The sequence below is a fragment of the Falco rusticolus genome, chromosome 18 (genome assembly GCF_015220075.1).
Source record: "Falco rusticolus isolate bFalRus1 chromosome 18, bFalRus1.pri, whole genome shotgun sequence".
Lineage (NCBI taxonomy): Eukaryota > Metazoa > Chordata > Aves > Falconiformes > Falconidae > Falco > Falco rusticolus.
Window position 1 is genome coordinate 3,916,847 of NC_051204.1, and position 20,517 is coordinate 3,937,363.

At 69.9% G+C, this 20,517-nt stretch overlaps 1 protein-coding gene across 1 annotated transcript; it reads right to left on the minus strand.

Annotated features, from left to right (window-relative positions):
* Positions 1-1,148: 1,148 nt before the first annotated feature.
* Positions 1,149-9,530, minus strand: LOC119158927 (thyroid hormone receptor alpha-like). Its single transcript, XM_037411402.1, is given in 13 exon segments — positions 1,149-1,600; positions 1,602-1,696; positions 3,488-3,754; positions 3,840-3,986; positions 4,386-4,588; positions 4,783-4,854; positions 4,857-4,929; positions 5,010-5,080; positions 5,083-5,109; positions 6,347-6,373; positions 6,376-6,404; positions 8,475-8,681; positions 9,353-9,530. Coding segments are annotated over 12 exon segments (1,488 nt in total). The 5' UTR covers positions 8,531-8,681; positions 9,353-9,530; the 3' UTR covers positions 1,149-1,179.
* Between the last annotated feature and the right edge of the window lie 10,987 nt (positions 9,531-20,517).

The window sequence follows — 20,517 nt, forward strand, 5'->3', positions numbered from 1 at the left end:
ATGCTGCCACAGCCCTGCCATGCCACAGCCCACTGCACCCCCTGACCTGGCTGCAGGGGTCTGGCGGGACCCCTGGACATGACCCCCAGGGTGGGGGGGGGGCTGGGCTGTGGTGGGGAGCCCAGCCGGCCCCTGTGCCCGGGGGTGGGTGGGGAAGTGTCTCGTGTTGGGATTTCTTGCTTTTAAACGACCCGTAAAAGATTTTTTTTTTAATTACAAAATTATTTTTATATATATTAGATATATATAATTATTAGCTTAGGTGGTTGGCCCCGGCAGGCTGCCTGCCTGGCCGGCCACCCCCCGGCCCGAACCCCCCCTCGGCCTCCGCCTGAGGTAGAAAAATTCACAAACCTAAACTCGGGGGGGGAAAAAGGTGATAAAACCATTCCCGGTGCCCCCGCCAGCCCTGCCCCCCACTGAGCTGGGCCCCCCGCACCCCCCCAGCCCCCCTACCGCCCCTGCCGCCACCGGGCCCCCCCCGGGAGCAGGGGAGCGGTTGGGGGGTGCAGCCCCCCGAAGTGCTGCTGCTGAGGGGCCAGGGCAGTAGTGCAGTGGGGGACATGTGGGGTCCTGGGGGGGCACCCGCTGCCCCCTCCCCTCGCCGGCACCTCCGGGGCCTTTGCAACTCCTTGACGGACACGACAAATAAACCGAGGACGAGGTAAAACAAAAAAAAAAAAGAAAAAAAAAAAAAAAAGACAACGAAAAGGTGGGGGGGTGGGGCAGCCGCAGAGTGTCCCCACGACGCCCCCCGTGTCCCGCAGCGCCCCAGTGTCCGCCGGCGCTTGGCACAAAATCGTCTCCTCTCAGCCCAAAAAAAGAGAGAAAAACCAAAGCCCCGAATCTGGCCCCAAATCTGGGAGGGGGGGTGGGGGGCACAACCCCAGCCGGGCAGACCCAGAGGCTGGCGGGCTGGGGTACCCACCACCCTGCCCCCTTTAGGCTGGGTCCCCCCTGCCACCGCCATGCCCCCCCGGTGCCCCCCACCCCGCTATGGGGGTCCTGGCCCCAACCCCCCCTCCGCCCCCGCTGCCCGCCAAAAGTGCATGTGGCCACGGGCCCCCCCCGGCCGGGGCAGCCTCTCCCTGTGCAGCCCAGAGCCCCCTCCTCTCCTCGCTTCTCCTCCTCCTCCTCCTCTCTCCTTCCAAAGTGCAGTTAGTTTAATATTTTAGCCTCTCAGGGAGGGAAATAAATGCTTAAAAAATAATAATCTAAGAAGAGAAGGACAATAAGGAAACGCTCGACCATGGGGCCTTCCTGTGCAAACAAACAAATTTCGTCAGTCCTGGCGGGGGGGCGGCGGCGGGGGGCGCAGCGGGAACCCCCCCACCTGGCGCAGCATCCCCCGCCTCGCCCCTGGAGGGGGTGGGGCAGGGATAAGAAAAATGTAGGGGGTGGTGGAGGGGGGCAGAGCTGGGGCGGGGTGGGGGGGGCACTGGGGGTGGTGGGCAGCCCTACACCTCCTGGTCCTCGAGACCTCGAGGAAGAGGGGGGGAAGAGCTCGTGGGGACACTCCACCTTCAGGTGCAGAAGCGGCTGGCGTGGCAGGTCGCCGATCATCCGCAGATCCGTCACCTTCATCAGCAGCTTGGCCAGATTGGGGAATGTTGTTTTGCGCGTAGTTGATGTAGTGCTCGAAGGCCAGCAGGTACGTCTCCTGGCACTTCTCGATCTTCTCCACGCAGATCGCCCCGTCCGGTCTGCGGAACAAGGAATCCACGTCCAGGAGGGGGATCACCCTCCCGCCAAGGCTGCGCACCCGTGTCCCCCCCCCCGTGGTGTTGGGGCCCACCCTGTAACCCTCTGCAGCCTGGCATGGCTCCCAGGGCATCGAGGGCTCATCCTGGGCACGGGGTGGTGGGGTGCCCACCTTGCACCCCTAGGCTGCAGCGTTAGGGATTGGGGTGCCCCCCCATTCTTGGGGCACTGGGGACTGGGGTGGCCCACCTTGCACCCACCCCGGCTGCTGGCACTGGATTAGGGTGCCCACACCAGCTCATGGCACTGGGTGCTGGGGTGGCCCACCTCTGCACCCCCAGCTGCAGCGTTAGGGATTGGGGTGCCCACCCTTGCACCCCCATCTCCAGGCCTGGGATTAGGGTGCTGACCCTGTGTCCTGGGCACTGGGACTGGGGTGCCCACCCCCTGCACCCCCAGGCTGCAGTTAGGGATTAGGGTGCCCACCCTTGCACCCAGGCTCCAGGGCATGGGATTAGGGTGCTGACCCTGTGCTCCTGGGCACGGGACTGGGGTGCCCCACCTGCACCCCCAGGCTGCAGCGTTAGGGATTGGGGTGCCACCCTTGCACCCTCAGCTCCAGGGCACTGGGATTAGGGTGCTGACCCTGTGTCCTGGGCACTGGGACTGGGGTGCCACCCTGCACCCCCAGGCTGCAGCGTTAGGGATTAGGGTGCCCACCCTTGCACCCCAGGCTCCAGGGCACTGGGATTAGGGTGCTGACCCTGTGCTCCTGGGCACCGGGACTGGGGTGCCCACCCCCTGCACCCCCAGGCTGCAGCGTTAGGGATTGGGGTGCCCACCCTTGCACCCTCAGGCTCCAGGGCACTGGGATTAGGGTGCTGACCCTGTGCTCCTGGGCACTGGGACTGGGGTGCCCACCCTCTGCACCCCCAGGCTGCAGCGTTAGGGATTGCGGTGCCCACTCCATACTCCCGGGCACGGGGATTGGGGTGCCTACTTTTGCACCCCTTTCAGCCCAGCACAGTCCCCAGCACACGGGAATGAGGGTGCTCTCCCCACATTCCCCCAGTATGGCCTGGCACAGCTCCCAGGGGCATTTGGGGCCCCTCCGTGCCCCCCAGCCTCTAGGGCAGTGGGTGTTTGAGTGCACCGGGGAGCTCCCAGCCGTGCCCACCTCCGAGGACTCACAGCATCCAGGTGCCCAACCCCATGCACCCCGGCATTGGCGTGCCCACCCCATATCCCCCCAGAGCCAGTGGGGCACAGTTTCCCCAGGTGCCCACCCAACGCACCCCCAGGATGCTGGGGGCTCCGGGCATCGGGGTGCCCCCAACACCCCCCAGGGTGCTGAAGATTCTGGGCATTGGGGTCCCCCCAACACACCCCAGGATGCCAGGGACTCTGGACATTGGGGTGCCCACTCAACGCACCCTCAGGATGCTGAAGATTCGGGCATCGGGGTGCCACCCAATGCACACCCAGAGCCAGGGGCTCATGGCATTGGGGTGCCCACCCAACGCACCCCCAGGATGGCGGGGGCTCTGGGCATCGGGGCACCTGGTGAATATGCCCCCAGGATGCCAAGGGCTCCGAGCATTGGGGTGCCTGTCCAATGCACCCCCAGGATGCCGGGGGCTCCAGGCATCGGGGTGCCCCCCCAACGCACCCTCAGGATGCTGAAGATTCTGGGCATCAGGGTGCCCACCCATGCACCTTATGGCTCCCCAGGCATTGGGTGCCCACCCCGTTCCGCACCCCAGCATCCCTGGGCGCGGACACTGATGTCGCTACCTGAGGACATGAGCAGCACAGCCTGGAGCAGGGCCACCTCGGTGTCGTCCAGGTTGAAGGCAGAGAGGGACTTGCCCAGGTCGAAAATGGCATCGGAGACGACGCCGAGGCCGCCGTTCTTGAGCTGCTCGCGCTTGACGGCCATCTCCCCGCTGAGCGTCAGCGTCTCGCTCTCGGGGTCGTAGCGCACAGCCGCCCGCAGCGACATGATCTCCATGCAGCAGCCCTTCAGCAGGATGATCTGGTCTTCGCAAGGCAGCTGCAGGGAGGGGCGGGGGGGTGACAGCATCAGCAGGGGGACCGCTGCAGCCCCGCCCCCCCCGCCTCCCCTGGACCCCCCTTACCTCCGAAAACATGGGCAGTTTTTTGGCAAAGTCGACCACGCAGGTGATGGCCGGGGTGATGATTTTTGTAAACTCGCTGAACGCCTCCAGGTCGACTTTGTCCCCATCAGGCATGGAGGCCATGGGTGACTGGCCGATGTCCTCGGGCTGGGGGGATGGATGGCGGGGTTGGGGGCTGCGCTGTGACCATGTTTCCCCCCCCCCCCCAGCACCCCATCACGGCAGGGGGAAACCGAGGCAGGGCTGGGCGCGGGGCAGCAGCCAGGAGAGGGAGCTGTGTGCCAGCGGGGGACAGGGACAGGGCCACCCGCAGCTGTCCCCTTCGGTCACCGCTCACCCCTTAACCCTTCTGGGGGTGACAAGCTCAAGGACACGGGCGAGTCCCAAAGCCCCAGCACCGACCGCCCCCCTGGTGCGGAGGCACCGTGCACGCTGCCCGCCATGTGCACCGAGCTGGGGGGTGCTCAGCTGACACCGGGCGGGGGGGGGGGGGGGCCGGGGTGGTGGCCAGGGTGCCAGTGGGCTCCCCCCACCCCATGCCCTCACCAGGAATTTCCGCTTCTGCTTCCAGTGGCTGCCCTGGGCGTTGGTGCTGCGGTGGGCTTCTGTCACCACGTGGATCAGCTCCCACTCCTCCGCGCTGGGGTTGGGGCGATGCTGCAGCGACTTGATCATCTCCTCCTTCCGCCGCTCCCGGTTCTCCTCGATCAGCTTCCGCTTCGCTACCCGCTTCGAATCATCCAGCACCACTGCCGGGCCCCCCGCCATCAGCCAGCACCCCCCTTCCAGCCCCACACAGAATGTATCCCACCCCACGGCTGCGGCGTGGCACCCCTGTGCCTGCTCCGGCACGGGCACCACGCTGCACCCCACAGCACCCCAGCCGTGCCGGGACCCCAACCCACCCCCGTGGCAGCAGTGGGTGCCCCCCCCAGCACTCACGGTCCCATGGCCATGCCCACGGAGATGCATTTCTTGAAGCGGCAGAGCTGGCACTGGTTGCGGGTGATCTTGCGATGACGCAGCAGCCATCGTACTTGCAGGAGTAGGTGGGGTGCAGGTTCTTCTGGATGGTCCGACGGAAAAAGCCCTAGGGATAGCAGGGGTGGGGGGTGACGCGGTGAGCCCCGGTGAGCCCCCGTGACCCCCTGCCCGCACTTGCCCTCTCACCTTGCAGCCCTCGCAGGTGATGCAGCGGTAGTGGTAGCCGGTGGCTTTGTCCCCGCACACCACGCACTGTCATCTTTGTCCAGGTAACTAGGGATGTACCCTGGGGGGGGTGGGTGCTGGTGTCAGGGACCCCCGCTGCATCCCCTCCCTGCCTCAGTTTCCCCCTGCAGCCCCATCTGCCCCCTGCCCCACTGCAGGCAGCCCCGGCATGGGAAGGGTTAAAGGCTGGGGGGCTGGGGGTGGGGGGGGCTGCCCGAGCCCCCCGCAGCAATAAAGCTCCCATTATCCGGCAGGAGCCGGCTGCAGGGGGGGAGCGTCCCTGTCCCCCCCGGCACACAATGGACCACTGTCCCCGCTATTGTCCGGGTCCCCCAGCCTCCCAGCCTGGGGACCAGCCCCCCAAGCCCCCCCCCCCCCCCCCATCACCAGCTCACAGGGAAACTGAGGCACCCACAATACATGGAGGGGTCCCCCCAACACCCCGGGCTCCCCGCCCACCCCCGGCATGGAGCAAACCCAGGATTGGGGTCCCAAAAGCCCACCCTGGTGCCACGTGTGTGCCGGATGGGGGCCCCTGGGTGCTCTGCCCCTCCTCGAGCGGGGAGGCGCAGCCCTCCTCCTGCCCGGCAGGATCTGGCCGTGCCGGCCGCTCCCCGCTGGGGAATGGGGCAGGGCTGGGGGGCAGCGCCTGGCCGGGCCCCCCTTATCTCCCACCCCAGGGTGCTGCTGGCCCCGATAGCGCCGCCACGGCCCGACCCACGGCCCCAGGGCACGGGGGGGGGACAGGCACCCTGAGAGACAGGGTGCTGGGGGTCCTGGCAGGGACGTGGGGTGCTGGGGACACTGTGGGACCCAGCAGGGATGTGGGGTGCTGGGGGGCCAGGGGACCCTGGGGGGTCTGGCAGGAACATGGGGTCCCCCAGGGACCCTGGGGTGCCTGGCAAGGACATGGGGTGCCCGGGGGACCCTGGGGTGGCCAGCAGTGACATTGGGGTGCCCAAGGGACCCTGGGCGACTCAGCAGGAACAGGGGTGCCAGGAGGGACATGGGGCTTCCCAGGGGACCCTGGGGTGCCCAGCAGTGATGTCGGGGTGCCCGTGGGACCCTGGGGAACATAACAAGGACACGGGGTGCCCACGGTCTTGGGGTGCTGGCAAGGACGTGGGAGTGTCCAAGGGACCCTGGGGTGCCAGAAGGGACACGGGGTGCCTGGGGGACCTGGGGTGCCCAGCAGGGACGTGGGGGTGCCAAGGGACCCTGTGGGATCAGCAGGAACATGGGGTGCGGGGGACCCCAGGGTGCCGGCAGTGCCGGGGGGTCCGGGGGGGAGCCCGTACCTGACATGCTGGTCTTCACCAAACATGGCTGCTCTTTCTTTTGCGCTTGCCATCAGCCACCTGCGGGAGGGGGCCAGGCTGGGACGGTGCCCCACGGCCCCCAAGCTCCCCCCAGGCCTCCCCAAGCCCCCCCCCCCCCCAGCTAGGAGGTGGGCACCCCGCACCCGGGGGGGGCTGGGCAGGGCAGTGCCACGCGTGGGTGCGGACCCATGGGTGCGAGCTGGGACCGGGGCCCTGGGGACCCCCACCCGGGGCCTCGGCACCGCCCGGGGAGGGGGCTGGGGAGGAGGGGGGAGGGGAAGGGTGGCGGCGGGGGGAGGGGAAGGGAAGGGGTGGCGGCTGGGGGAGGGGCGAGGAAGGGGGGGGGGGAGGGAAAGGGGGGGAGGGGAGCGGGTGGGGGAGGGGTGGGGTGGGGGAGGGGCTCATTTACAGTCAAAGACAAAATGTCCTTTTGGCTCAGCGGGGAAGTGACGTCACAGGGGCTCAGCCAATGGCGGCCGGCGGGGGTCCGCGCCTCGCCCGCCCGGCCCCAGCCCATTGGCGGAGCCGCCAGGCCCGGCCGGCCGGGGGGGCCCGACGCCCCGGGGATGGGCACCTGCGGGGGGGGGGGGGGGGGGGGGGGGCGGGGGGGGGGGGGGGGCGGCTCCAGCCCAAGGTGACCCCGGGGCGGCCCCCGGGCACGGCACCGCCACCGCCCGAAATAGCCCCGGGCAGGGCGCGAGGGGCCCCGGCAGCGGGGGGCGGCAGGGGGGGCACGGGCACGGGTGGGGACACGGGGGGGACACAGGGCGGGGGGGGGGGGGGCACGGGGACACCTGGGGCAGGGACACATACATGGGCACACGGGGATCCATGGGGACACCTGGGGCGTGGAGATGCACAGAGACATGGGGACACCCGGGACATGGGGATGCGTGGGGACATGGGGATGCGTGGGGACATGGGGATGCGTGGGGACATGGGGATGCGTGGGGCAGGGACACATACATGACCACACAGGGATCCATGGGGACACCCAGGGCATGGGGACACCTGGGGCAGGGACACACACATGACCACGCAGGGATCCACGGGGACACCCAGGGCATGGGGACACCTGGGGCAGGGACACATACATGACCACACAGGGATCCATGGGGACACCCAGGGCATGGGGACACCCCAGGCATGAGGATGTGTGCGGACCTGGGGACACCCAAGGCATGGAGACACCATGGGCAGGGACACATACAGGCCCACACAGGGATCGATGGCGACACCCAGGGCATGGGGACACCCAGGGCATGGGGACACATACATGACCACACAGGGATCCACGGGGACACCCCAAGCATAGGGATGTATGGGGACATGGGGACTCCTGGGGCATGGACACATACATGACCACACAAGGATCCATGAGGACACACTGGGACACATGGACACATACACAACCATGCAGGGATCCACGGGGACACACTAGGATGGGGACACACCAGGCACAGGGATGCACCAGACATGAATACACTTGGGGACACCCGGGGCATGAGGACACATGGGCGATGGACACGTACACAGCCGTGCACGGCATAGGGACACAGTGGGCATGGGGATGCACCAGGCATGGGGACACCTGGGGACATGCGGGGCATGGACACACATAGCAGCATGCAGGGACCCATGGGGACACACTGGGCATGGGGACACCTGGGACACGCAGGGCATAGGGACATGTGGGGCACAAGGATGCAGCAGGCATTGGGACACACGGGGCATGGACACACAAGCACGCACAGATCCACAGGGACACACAGAGCATGGGGAGACATGGGCCACAGGGATGCACCAGGCATGGAGACACTTGGGGACACGTGGGGCATGGACACACACAGAAGCACACAGGGATCCATGGGGACACACTGGGCATGGGGACACTTGGGACACACTGGGCACAGGGATGTACCAGGCATGGGGACACACAAGCACGCAGGGATCCATGGGGACACACTGGGCATGGGGACACTTGGGGCACAGGGATGCACCAGGCATGGGGACACTGGGGGCACTCCCAGGGCATTAGCATGTACAGGGACACCTGGGGACACACGGGGCACAGCGACACTGGGGACAGAGGGGCCACAGAGGGGCTCACCGGGTGTCCTCTGGCTCCGACAGCGGGTCCAGGGTGCTGGGCTTCTGTTCCATTCACCGCAATTCCATCAAGGAGCGCTCAGCACCGACCGAGTGGGCTCCGCCACCGGTGCCACGCGCGGGGGGGCCACGGCGGGGGGCTACGACGCGCGCCCCATGGCGCCCGCCTCAGTGCTCAGCTCCGCGCACCATCCCGGGCCGGATCCTGCCAAGACAAACCGCGCTGAGCACGGACCCCCGGGGGGGGGGGGGGGGGGGGGCGGGCCTGGGAGCTTGTGCCACGGTGCAAGCCTGGGCGAGAGCGCACCAGGAATGCACGAACGCGTGGGAAAGCGTGCAAGGGTGTGCAGGGCTGGGGGAGAGCGTGCGACGGCGCACGGGGCTGGGCAGGAGCACGAGGGACGTGCAAGAACCCGTGGAGTGAGCGACGGCCTGCAGGGTGTGTGCAACGGCACGCGGAGCTGGGCGAGAGCATGCACGGCTGGGCAGGAGCGGGCACGGGTGTGCAAGGCTGTGCACACGTGTGTGCAAGGCTGTGCACACGCGTGCAAGGCTGTGCACACAGGTGTGCAAGGCTGCGTGAGAGTGTGTAGGGAAACACAAGCACACGCGGGGGGGGGTGGGGGGGGGGGCAGCGGATGCTGCACCCAGCCGTGGGGGAGGGCTGGGGGGCCCCCCTCAAGCAGTGGGGGGAGCCTCGGGCGGGGGGTGCAGAGCACAGCCCCCCCCCCCCTTCCCAGGGGAGCCCCCCACGGATGCCGTGCCTGGGGTCAGGCTGAGCCCTGATGCACTTGCCACACGCAGGGGCCCCCCACCACACCCCCCGCATGCAGGGTCCCCCCACCCCTGCCCCGTGCTGGTGGGGGGGAGACTTACAGGGTGGGGGGCACCGGGGGGGCCGGGGGTGCTGGGTGATCCCTCCTCTGCGAGCTCTCCTGCAGCAAAGACACTGTGTGGCGGGGCCAGGGCACAGGCAGCACTGGGGGCACCCCCAGCCCCCCCACTGCTGCACCCCCCCCCCAACGGGGAAACCAAGGCACAACCCCAGCAGACCCCCCCCCCCCCCCAAGGTTCCATGTCCCCACGGGTGCCCAGCACCCACCCTGCGCACCGCAACACCCCAGCGAGATGGGGGGGCCCTGCTTGCCAGCACCCCCAGTGAACCCCTGGTGACCTGCCCCAGCGGGGGGGTGCAGGGGGCCCCCAGCCCGTGCTGGGGGGGGGGGGGGCGTGGGGCTGTGCCGGGCGCTGTGCCCAGGCCTCGGGCTCCTCCGCTCCGTGCGGGGACAGGCAGAAAGTAGGTCACGTTTGTCTTGGCCGCAGCAGAAATTCCTCCGGCGGATTTAAAACACAGTGGCCGGGACTTGGCTGCGCCCAGGGCCCCCCCCGGCACCCCCACGCCACAGGGCACCCCCGCCTGGCCCCCTGGCCCCCCTCCAGCCGGGGATGCCCGGGCAGCGCTGGGATGGGGGTGAGGGATGCTGCACCCATGGGTGCGTGGCAGCACCCTGCACAGCTGTGAGATGGGCGCACGTGTGATGCGGGGGGGGGGGGGGGGGGAGGCTCGTGTGATGGGTTCCCACGGACACCCCCACCCCCCACCCCCCCAGCAACATGCCCCAGCGGGGGCCACCGCCTGCCCATCTCTGCAGGGAAACCAAGGCACTGCTGCACACCCCACGGTCTGCTCCCCACCCTGGGGGGATTTTGGGGGATCTGGGGGCCGGGGGGGGGGGGGGGGGGCAGGGGGCTCCCCAGCACAGCTCCAGGCCAGGCTTTGGGGCCGGCCACCAGCAGTACCTATAGAGCCAGGGCGGCGCGGCCGGGGGCTGCAGCAAATGTTTGTTCCATATGGGAACGGCGCGCGGAGACTTCCAAGTATAGGCACTGGCAGCGCGCCAGGGCTGCACGGCCCCGCCGGGCACCAGCCCCCCCGCCGCCCCCCACCCCCCCTTCCCCCGGGACCCCACACGCCCGTTCAGGGCATGTGTGAGGCTGGGGGGGGCATCGCCACCAGGGGTGAGTGGGCACGGGCCGGGGCACGGGGGCTGCCGAACGCTGGCACGGGGTGGGCTCGGCCACCGCTGCCTCAGTTTCCCCGCTGGCGAGCGGTGTGGCGTTAGAGGGGCTGAGGGCTAAAGCCTCAGGGCTGCCCACGCCAGCTGGCATCCCCGCCGCCACCCCCGGGATCACCGGCACCCAGCACCCGGCTGTGCCCGTGGTGCCGCTCCAGGAACTGTCACTCGAGGAATCCCAGACAGACAAACATGGGAGGTGGCCTTCGTCCTCCTCCTCCTCCTGCGACACCTGCGATGAGCGCAGTCAGGTCTCAGCCTCCCCCCCTCCCTGCTGCTCCCTGGCACCCCAACCCCTGCGTCCCCACCTTGCAGGGCTGGGTGGGAGTGGGGTGGCAGCCGGTGGGGCCCCCACCCTGTGCTCTCCCCCCCCCAGCCCAGCCCCACGCCCAGGGGAGCGTTTCTGCTGAGTCGGGTGGTTGCAGGAGACGGAAAACAACCTGGGGGCAAAGTCCAGGGCTGGGCCGGTGGCGGGAGCCACCTCACCCCACGGGGGCACCCAGCACCCCACTACCCAGAGCTGCCACCCCTGGGGACCCCCCAGGATGGGGACCACAGCCTGGGGGACACCCCTCTGCAAAGGCACCAGCCACATCTATGCAGCCAGACACGGGTGCTGGGTACCAGGGATGCCCCACAGGGACACCCATTGGTGTCCCTGCCCCCCCGGGACAGATGGGCTCCAGGGGTCCCAGGTGCCCCCTCCCCCCGCCCAGCTGCCGGCTGGGTCAGGGCAGTGAGGGCCTAAGCGCTTTAGCCAGGGTGCCAATTAGCGTGATTAGCACAGGCGGGGGGCAGGGCTCCACGGGCAGACCCACCAGCCCCCACACCTGCCAGCCCCCCACACGCGATGCCCGGTGGCACGGTGGCAGCGGGGTGGCACCGCTGTGCCCCAGCCCCAGGAATCCCGGCTACGCAGGCTGGCAGGACCGTGCCGGGGGAGCGCAGCCAGGCGTGGCGGCACCTGCCGTGGCACGGCTGGCAGCACCCAGCACACGCCGGTGCCCATGTGTGTGGCTGTGCCTGGTGCCACACACGTGCCTGTGCCCGGTGCCATGCGCCCATCCCACACCTCTGCCGCTGCCAGGCTCCCTGTGCCCGGTGCCGTGGGATGCCCGGTGCTGTGGGGATGCCCGGCACCGTGGGGCATGCGTGGCAAAGCGTGGTGGGGCCATCGTGCTGGGAGGCTGCAGGAATCCCAGGCATGTGCAGCAGCTGGGCAGCCCCAGCACTGGGGATGCCATGGGCCTGACATCAGGGCAGCCCACCCTGTGCCACGGGGGACCTGCGTGCTGTCCCCTCCCCACGCACGTGGGGGCCAGTCTGTGCCACGGCACTGCCTGGCTCAGCCCGGGTCCGCGCCCACAGCTCGGCGAAGCCACCACCCAAGCAAAAGCAGGTGGCCACCGGGACGGTGACCTGCCCCGGCTCTGACCAGGCACCCACGGGCCGCCGTGGCCTCGCACCTCCGACGTGACCAGTGTCGCCACTGTGGGGACCTGTGCCACGAGCCTGACCTCCACCTGGCCCCGTGGCCACCATGAACCCCAAGGGACTCCTGGTGCTGTTAAGCCCAACTGAGGCTTTGCTGGCTGCTCCTTCCCACGGCACCCAAGCGTGCGGGATGAGGTGACAGCCCTGGCTCCGCTCCCCCCACCCTGCTTGGCCGCTTTCAGCCGTGCCTCAGTTTCCCCAGCCCACTGGGCCACCAGCACAACTTAGGAAGAGCCACGGTGACGCTTCCCCCAGCACCGTGCCCCCTGTGCCGGTGCAGCAGGATGCGGCCGGATCCCTGTGTCCCTTCTCCTCCTGGCCCTGAAGGACACCCAGCCCTGGGTGCCTGGCATGTGCTGAGCACCCACGGTCTCAGCTCGCTGGGGGGGCTGTGGGTCCCCAGCCCTGCGGGGTGCCCCCAGGGCCCCAGCCCTGCGGGGTGCCCCTGTCACCAGGGAGGCTGTGCCGGGACGCCAGGGAGCTATTCTCAGCACCTGGAGCTTGGCACAGCGATGGGGACGTTTCTAAATCGGGGGCTCCAGTTCACGTGCGTTGGGACGGGGACGGGGACGGCTCCTGGGTTCCCTCCCTGGGGGGCCCCACTGGCAGGGGCAGGGGACGCAGCCATCACCTCCCCACGAGGTGCCCGGGGTCAGCGCCCACAGCGGGACGTGGGAACCGGCACCGGGGTGCTCGTCCCACCCAGAGAGGGGACACGGGGGACGGTCCCTGCAGTGTCCCCACGACCACCAGCCCCTGCCTGGATGGGCCAGGACGAGGGTCCGCAGTGCTGGAGCCACCACCATGTGACCGCGCCCCGGGCGGGGGGGGGGGGGGGGCCTGCTGCGCCCCCCGGCTGCATCCAGCCTGAGCGGGGCCCCGGGCGTCCTGCCCGCGCCCGCCTTCGCCTTCACCGCATCCCCCCCCTCCTCCTGCCCCCCCCCCGGAGGGGACCCAGGCGTCCGGCCCCGCCCCCGCGCTCCACCGCGCACCGGCGGCTGCGCGGGGTCCGGCGGGGCCGGGGGGGGGCGCGGGCTGGGACCCCCGGGGGGCTCGACCCGGTCCCGCCGCAGCTTCAGGCTTTGCCGGCGGCCGCGGTCCTGCCCCGGGAAAGGCGGGGAGCGGAGCGGAGCGGGGGGGCGCCGCTTCCTGGAGCCGCCGCCCCCCGGGGGGGGCCGGGGGTGCGGGTTCCCGGGGGTGCGGAGCCCTTAGCGCCCGCACCGGGCTCCCCGCTCCGTTGCCCCCCCCCCCCGCTCCCGAGACCCCCACCCGCGGGGCTGCCACGCCGCGGCCCCGCGAAGGTCACGGCCGCGGCCGGGTGGGGGGTGTCAGGCGGGGACCCTCCCCCGGGACCACCCCCCTCTGATCCCGAGGTTGTACCGGCGATGCGAGCCCTGCGGGGGGGGGGGGGGGAGACACACACGCAGCCGCACAGCAGCGCCGAAGGGGGGGGGGGATGCGCCGCGCCCCCACCCTGCGCCAAGACCCCCGGGCGGGGGAGCCCCCCCAAACCGGTTCCACCGGGGCCTGCCCGCGCCCAACGGCGGCCACGGCCCCCTACGCCCCACCGGAGCCTCGGGGGTCCCGGGGGCCGGCGGAGGTCAGGCGGGGTGAGGTGCAGCCCCGGCCCCCCCCCGCTGCCGGTGCCGGCCCCGCGGCGCGGGGGTCACGGCGGCCGCGGCGGCTGAAGGTCGGGCCGGGGCCGCCGCGGGGCCGGGCCGCCGAGGAGGTCGAGCCGGAGGCCCGGGCAGGGCCGGCCGGCCCCGGGGTGACCTTGGCCGCGACGCCCGGCCGCCCTGCCTCAGTTTCCCCGGTTCGCACGGGAGGACGCACCGCAGCCCGGGCCGGGCCCGCAGCCCGCGCCACGCCGGCGGCACCGGGACCGCCGCACCCCGGGCAGGATTCGGTCCCCCCCATCCCCCGGGGTTGGGCTGGAGAGGGGGGGACGCGACGGTCCGCCCTCCCCCCTCCCCCCCGCGGGACCGCGGGCCGGCGTGGGGAGGGGACCCCCGCCACGCCCCGCGCCCCGCTTGGCGGGGGCAGCCCGGGGGTGCGGAGCTGGAGCCCCCCCCCCCCCCCACCCCCTCCACGCGCCGGGGACGCCCCCCGCTGCCCCCGCCCCAACCGGGTGCGGCCGAACCGCCCCCCCCCCCCCCAGCTCCCCCCGCGCTCTGCTCCCGGCGCAGAAAAAAATATAATAAAAAAAATTAAAAAAATAAATAAAAAAAATCGCAGGCATTCCTGCCGCCGCTGCCAGCAGCGGGAGCGGGCGGGGACGGCCACGGGGCACGGCCACGGACCACCTCCCCCCCCCCGCGACGGGGCCACGGCCTGCCCACGGCACGGCCCCGCGACCTGCCCACGGCACGGCCCCGCCGCGGCCACCGTCCCCGCAGAGCCACGCCGCCGCCACGGCCCGGGCCCACGGCCCCGCCACGCCGCCACGCCACGGCCACGCAGCGCCGCGGGGCCGGGGGGCCACGGCTGCGGGCGGGGGGGGGAGGGCGCGCTGCGGGCCCCCCCGCTCGGGTCGTGGCGTGGCGGGCGGTGGGCAGCCCCGCGCTGCAGCAACGCTCGGAGGAGGCGGGGGGGGGCAGAGCCCCCCAAGGCCCCCTTTCCCCCGCGTCGACCCCCCCCCCCGCCCCACACCAAACGCCCGGATTTTTCCAAGGAAGATATTTACCCGTGTTTTTCCTCCCGGTGCGCGCTCGGGCCGGGGGCTCCCCGCGGCTCCCGGCCGGCCGCCCCCCCCCGCCCCGACCCCCCCGCCCCCCCCCCCACCCCCTGCACGCCCCGAACTGCGGCCGGGCTCAGGCGGGGGGGGGCCGCGGCCGGCGGCGAACACCGGGGCTGCGGCGGGGCCCGCTCGGGCCGTACCTGGGCGGCGGCGGCGGCGGCGGGCGCGGAGCGGGGCGCGGAGCGGAGCGGAGCGGGGCGCAGCGGCGGCGGCCAACGACGGCGCCTGGCTCCTCCCCCGGCCCCCGCCGCGCCGCCCGCCGCCCGCTCCGCCGCGGCCGCAGCCCCCTCCGCCGGCCGCAGCCGCTCCCTGCACCCGCCGCGCCCGCCCCACGCGTGGGGACACCGGGGGGTGCGGGGGAGGGGGGCACACGCGGTGGCCGTGGCCCGGTGGAAGTGGTGCGTGGGGGGGCGCGGGGTGGTGCCCGCGGGGAGATGGGATGGGGGGTGGTGGTGGTGCTGTGGTGGTGGCAGTGGGGGTCCCACGGGAGGGGGGTGCAGTGCCCAGGGGAGCTGGGGATGGTGCCCACGGGGGTTGGGGACAGCACCCAGGGGAGCTGGGGATGGGGGGGGGTGTGCTGTGATGGTGACAGTGGGGTGCCCACGGGAGGTGGGGGCAGCACCCAGGGGAGGTGGGGACTGTGCCCACGGGGGTCAGGGACAGCACCCCCAGGGGAGCAGGTGACAGTGTCCACAGGGGTTGGGGACAGCACCCAGGGGAGCTGGGGATGGTGCCCACAGCGATGCTGTGACAGTGGGGTCCCCGCGGGAGTTGAGGGCAGCACCCATGGGAGGTGAGAACTATGCCCACAGGGGTTGGGGACAGCACCCAGGGGAGCTGGGGACCCTACGGGGGTTGGGGACAGCACTGAGGGAAGCTGGGGATGGCACCCACAGGGAGCTGAGGACAGCACCCACAGGGGTGCTGTGATGGTGACAGTGGGGATGGGGCGGCACACACAGGGTTGGGGGCTGCACCCAAAGGGGGCACACACAGGCCCGGGCATGATGCCCGTGGCAGGGCGGAGATGGTGCCCACGGGGATGGGGGACAGTGCCTGTGGGGGTGCTGTGACAGTGACAACTGGGTGCCCACGGGGTCAGGGACAGCACCCAGGAGAGCCGGAATTGGTGCCCACAGAGGCCTGGGGACAGTGCCTGTCACAGGGTGGGCATGTGCCCATGGGGGCTGGGGACAGCACCCACAGGGATGCAGTGACAGGGCCAAGGGTGATGGTGCCCACGGGGGTCGGGGACAGCACCCAGGGGAGCCGGGGACGGTGCCCACGGGGAGCTGGGGACAACACCAAGGGTGACGGTGCACACGGGGGATGGGGACAGCACCCAGGGGAGGAGGGGACAGTGCCCACAGGGATGCTGTGATGGTGGGGTGCCCACAGGGGTTGGGGACAGCACCCAGGGGATCTGGGGATGGCACCCACGGGGATGCTGTGACACTGGGGTGCCCACGGGGGTCGGGGACAGCACCCAGGGGAGCCGGGGACGGTGCCCACGGGGCAGGGGGCAGCTCTGCACCCTGGGGTGCCCCTCCCGGCTGGGGGGCTCTGCCCCTTGCCCCGGAGGGTGTGAGGCTGGGGGGGGGGCTGTGGGGCTGTGACCGGACCCTTCCGTGGGGCCGTGGGTGGTGGCGTGGGCTGGGGGCGCGGCGGGGTCACTGGGGAGGGCGGCGGGGGTCCCACCCCACAGCCCCTCAACCCGCCCGTCCCACGTCCCACCCCACCGCCTTCCCAGCAGCCCTCGCACCCAGTTCCCCCCCCCCCCCCCCTCGGACTACACATCCCATCATGCCCGGGCTTAAAGGGCCGCTGCCCTATGCCCCCTCCCCCCACGGCCAAAGCCCCGCAGCTCGGCCCTGGGACCCCCGGGGGGTTGCCCCCCCCCGGCCCCGGGCCCCTCCCTGGGCTGCACAGGCAGTGCGGTGGCACCCAGGGGGCCAGGGGACAAGGGGGAGGGGGGTCCCCAAGGATGAAGGTTCCCAGAGGAAGGTGGCACCCAGCGGATTGGGGGTAACTGGGGTGCCGCAGCACCCAGGGGAGGAGGGTCCCCAGGGGACAGCGGCTCACAGGGCACGGTAGTGCTCAGAGGATGGGGACAGCAGGGGGACAGTGCTACCCAGGGGATGGGGGTGCCTGGAGGATGGGGGTCCCCACAGGATGGCGGTACCTGGAGGATGAGGGTACTCAGGGGGTAAGGGTACTGGGAGGATGGAGGTCCCCAGTGTATAGGGGTATCTGGAGGATGGGGGTCCCCAGGGGGTAAGGGTACTGGGAGGATGGGGGTTGAAGGGGATGGGGGTCCCCACGACACAGCTGTGCCCAGAGCAAACTCCATCCTCCTCCCCAGGGCTGGGGACAGGGTGACAGCCAGGGCTGCTGGTGGGTGCCTCGTGCCTGTGGCCCTGTGACCCCCCTGGTACCCCCGGCCCCTGTGCTGCCCCTGGTCCCCACAGCCCCATGGTCCCCATGGCCCCCCTGGACCCCACATCCCCCTGCTCCCCCTGCTCCCCCTGGTCCCCACAGCCCTATCGCCCCCATGGCCCCCTGGTCCCCATGGCCCCCCTGGTCCCCACAGCCCCCTGGATCCCCATGGCCCCCCCAGGACCCCTCATCTCCACGGCTGGAGGCAGCTGGGGTGCCAGCGTGGCAGGGGCTGGGGGCGGGGTGGCGGCACCCCCAGCGCAGCCCTCGCCTGTACCGTACACTTTATCCTCGGCAAACACGGCGCGTCTCTGGCCGCCCCCCGTAACACCGTCTGCCAGCGATAAGGCCATGGCCGAGCCGCCTGACCCCGGCCCACCGCCCTCAGCCACCTCAGCACAGCGCCCTGTCCCCACGTCCCCCCACCCGCAGCCCCTCCATCCCAACGGGGAAACTGAGGCAGGGCTGGCGTTCCCCTGCCGTGTGCACGGGCACCTCTCCCACCCATCACCCCCCTCATCCCCCGCTGTCACCCCCCCAGTGCCACCCCCAGGTCTCTCTGTCCTCTCCCCTTGGCAGGGGGGGACCCCACGCCCTGCGGGGTACCCCAGGCTGGGGGGATGAGGGATGTGGGGGGGAACGTGTTGCTTTTGGGGTACATTAAAATTCATCCCGCTGCTCTGCGGCACGGAGCCGCTATATATAGCCGGAGCCTGGCGGCATGGTGGAACTGGCCCCCCCCGAGCCCCCCCAGCAAGGGGGTGATGCTGGGTGCACCCCATGTGCCTGCATCCCCATCACTGGAGACCCCCGTGGTGCAGCACCCACCACTACTCGGGGGGGTCTGGGTGGCCCCGTGGGGGTGTCCCCCTTTGCAGGCTGTGTGTGTGTGCCCCCCCCTCACTGCCCCCCGGGGGGTCTGGGTGTCCCCGTGGGAGTGTCCCCCATTATAAGCTGTGTGTGTGTGACACCCCCCCTCCCCTCGCCTCCCGGCTGGGAGCCTTCTGGGAAGCAAATCCCTCATACCCCAACATCGGTGTGGGCGGGTGGGAACCAGCCATGTGCCCCCCCCCCTTTTCCCAGCATCAGGGGTTCTGGCTGTCGCAGTTACCCCGTGGGAAGGGGGAGCCCCCTGCGCTGGCCCCCGCCTGCCCCCCGCCTGCCCCCGGCGCTGGGAATGGCGACGGCCCCTTCCGGCCCCCCCGCCCCCCCCAGGGCTGGAGGCAGCTGGGCTGGGGCGCCCAGCCAAGGCCGGGGCGCTGCGACGAGGCCTCGACGCCTTCTCCCCCCCCCCCCCCCCGCCACCAGCCACCCCTGTGCCGACCTGGGGTGCAGCAACCCCCCTAGCGCATCCCACAGCCCCCCTCCCTCACCAGGACCCTTCTTGGGGGGTGCTTGGCCATAACAAGGGGATGTCATCCAGGGGGGGCTCTGCTGCTCCCACCCAGGGACAGGGAATGGCCCCCGTGGCCTCCAGTCCCAGCGGCCCCCCAGCCTCAGTAGCTGTGGGGAGCGGGAGGGACCCCCCTCCCGGCACAGGAAATCCCTTCTTATGAATAGGGGCCGCCCCCCCCCTCGCTGCTGGACCCCCCCGCTGCCGGGGCCCCTCGCCGGCTGGGCAGCCGCTTGCCCGCCTAATCCCAGCCCCGGCGCGGGGGGATTTGCAGCCCCCATGAATGATTAACGGGGAATAAGGGGCCTCGGAGCACACACACCCCCCCCCCCCCATCCCCAGCAGAGCTGGGAGGGCTGGGGGGCAGCGGGCCTATGGGGCCCCCACCCCCCCCACTCCTGAGTCATGTGGGGCTCCCCACGGGTGGGGGGTGCTGGGGGGCTTTGCCCCCCCCCCCCCGCTCCCCATTCTCCCGTTGCCGTGGTGATGCTGGAGGCAGCCATTGGGGATATTTTTAGCTGCTGGTACCATGCTGGGGGGGGCAGCCCAGCCCCAGGGCTGCCTGCATGTGTGCATGCACATGCGTGTGTTGCAGCACACCTGTGCATGCCTGCGTGTGTGCAGCACACCTGTGCATGCCTGCGTGCGTGTATGCAGCTGTGCACAGCTACCTGTGTGCACACACCTGTGTGCGTGTATCCAGCCGTGCACAGCTACCTGTGTGCACACCCACCCGTGGGCACTGTGTTTGCACACACACACATGTGCAGGAGCAGAGACGTGCCTGTATACATGCCTGCACTCATGTGTGTGCAGGCACACACGCACACCTGCGCATCTAAGCACACATGCAGGTGCATGCATGCTGACACCCACCTGCATGCATGCCTGGTGCTGAGTGCACACCCATGTGCACACCTCTGTGCTCACATGCATGTGCCTGTCTGCACACCTGCACTCACATGTGTGCATGCCGATATGTACACCTATGCATCTGTGCGCACGCATACACCCCAGCACGTGTGCACACACCCATCTGCATGCATACGCATTCCCATGTGCACACACATGTTTGCACACTCTCATGCTCAGACACACATGTGCCTGTAGGCACACGTGTGCTATGTGTGTATGTACATACACACACACGGATCCGTGCACATGCTCAGGCACATGCACGCACACCCTCCATCTGCATACACACACCCCTCCATGCTCAGCCCCCTGTGTTAGCGCTCCCACGCCTTTGCATGCACCACGTTTGCACACTTGTGCATATGCACCACAATAGGTTTGCCCCTCCCCCTTTGGAGGCACTGTGCTTGCATACCCATGTGTTTTCCACCCCCGTGCTTTTGCATGCTCCATGTTTGCACACCCACACCTTTCCATGCACTGTGTTTGCACACTCATGCATTTGCACAGCCATACCTTCGCACACCTTCTCCTTTGTACGCACCATATTTGTACCCCCATGCCTTTGCACACCCACTCCTTTGCACACACCATGTTTGCATACCCATGCCTTTGCACCCTCAGGCCTTTGCATGCACCATGTTTGCACACCCATGCATTTGCACTCCTTTGCGCACACCATGTTTGCACACCTGTGCATTTGCACACTCATGCCTGTGCACACACCTTGTTTGCGCACCCATGCATTTGCACAGCCACGCATTTGCATACTCACATCTTTGCACACTGTGCTTGCACACCCACACCTCTGCACACCCACTCCTTTACACACACCTTGTATGCACACCCGTGTATTTGCACACCTGTGCATTTGCAAACACCGTGCTTGCACACCCACTCATTTGCACACCCCATGTTTGCACACCCATGAATTTTCACACCCAGGCATTTACACACCCCGTGCTTGGGCACCCACGCCTTTGCACACCCA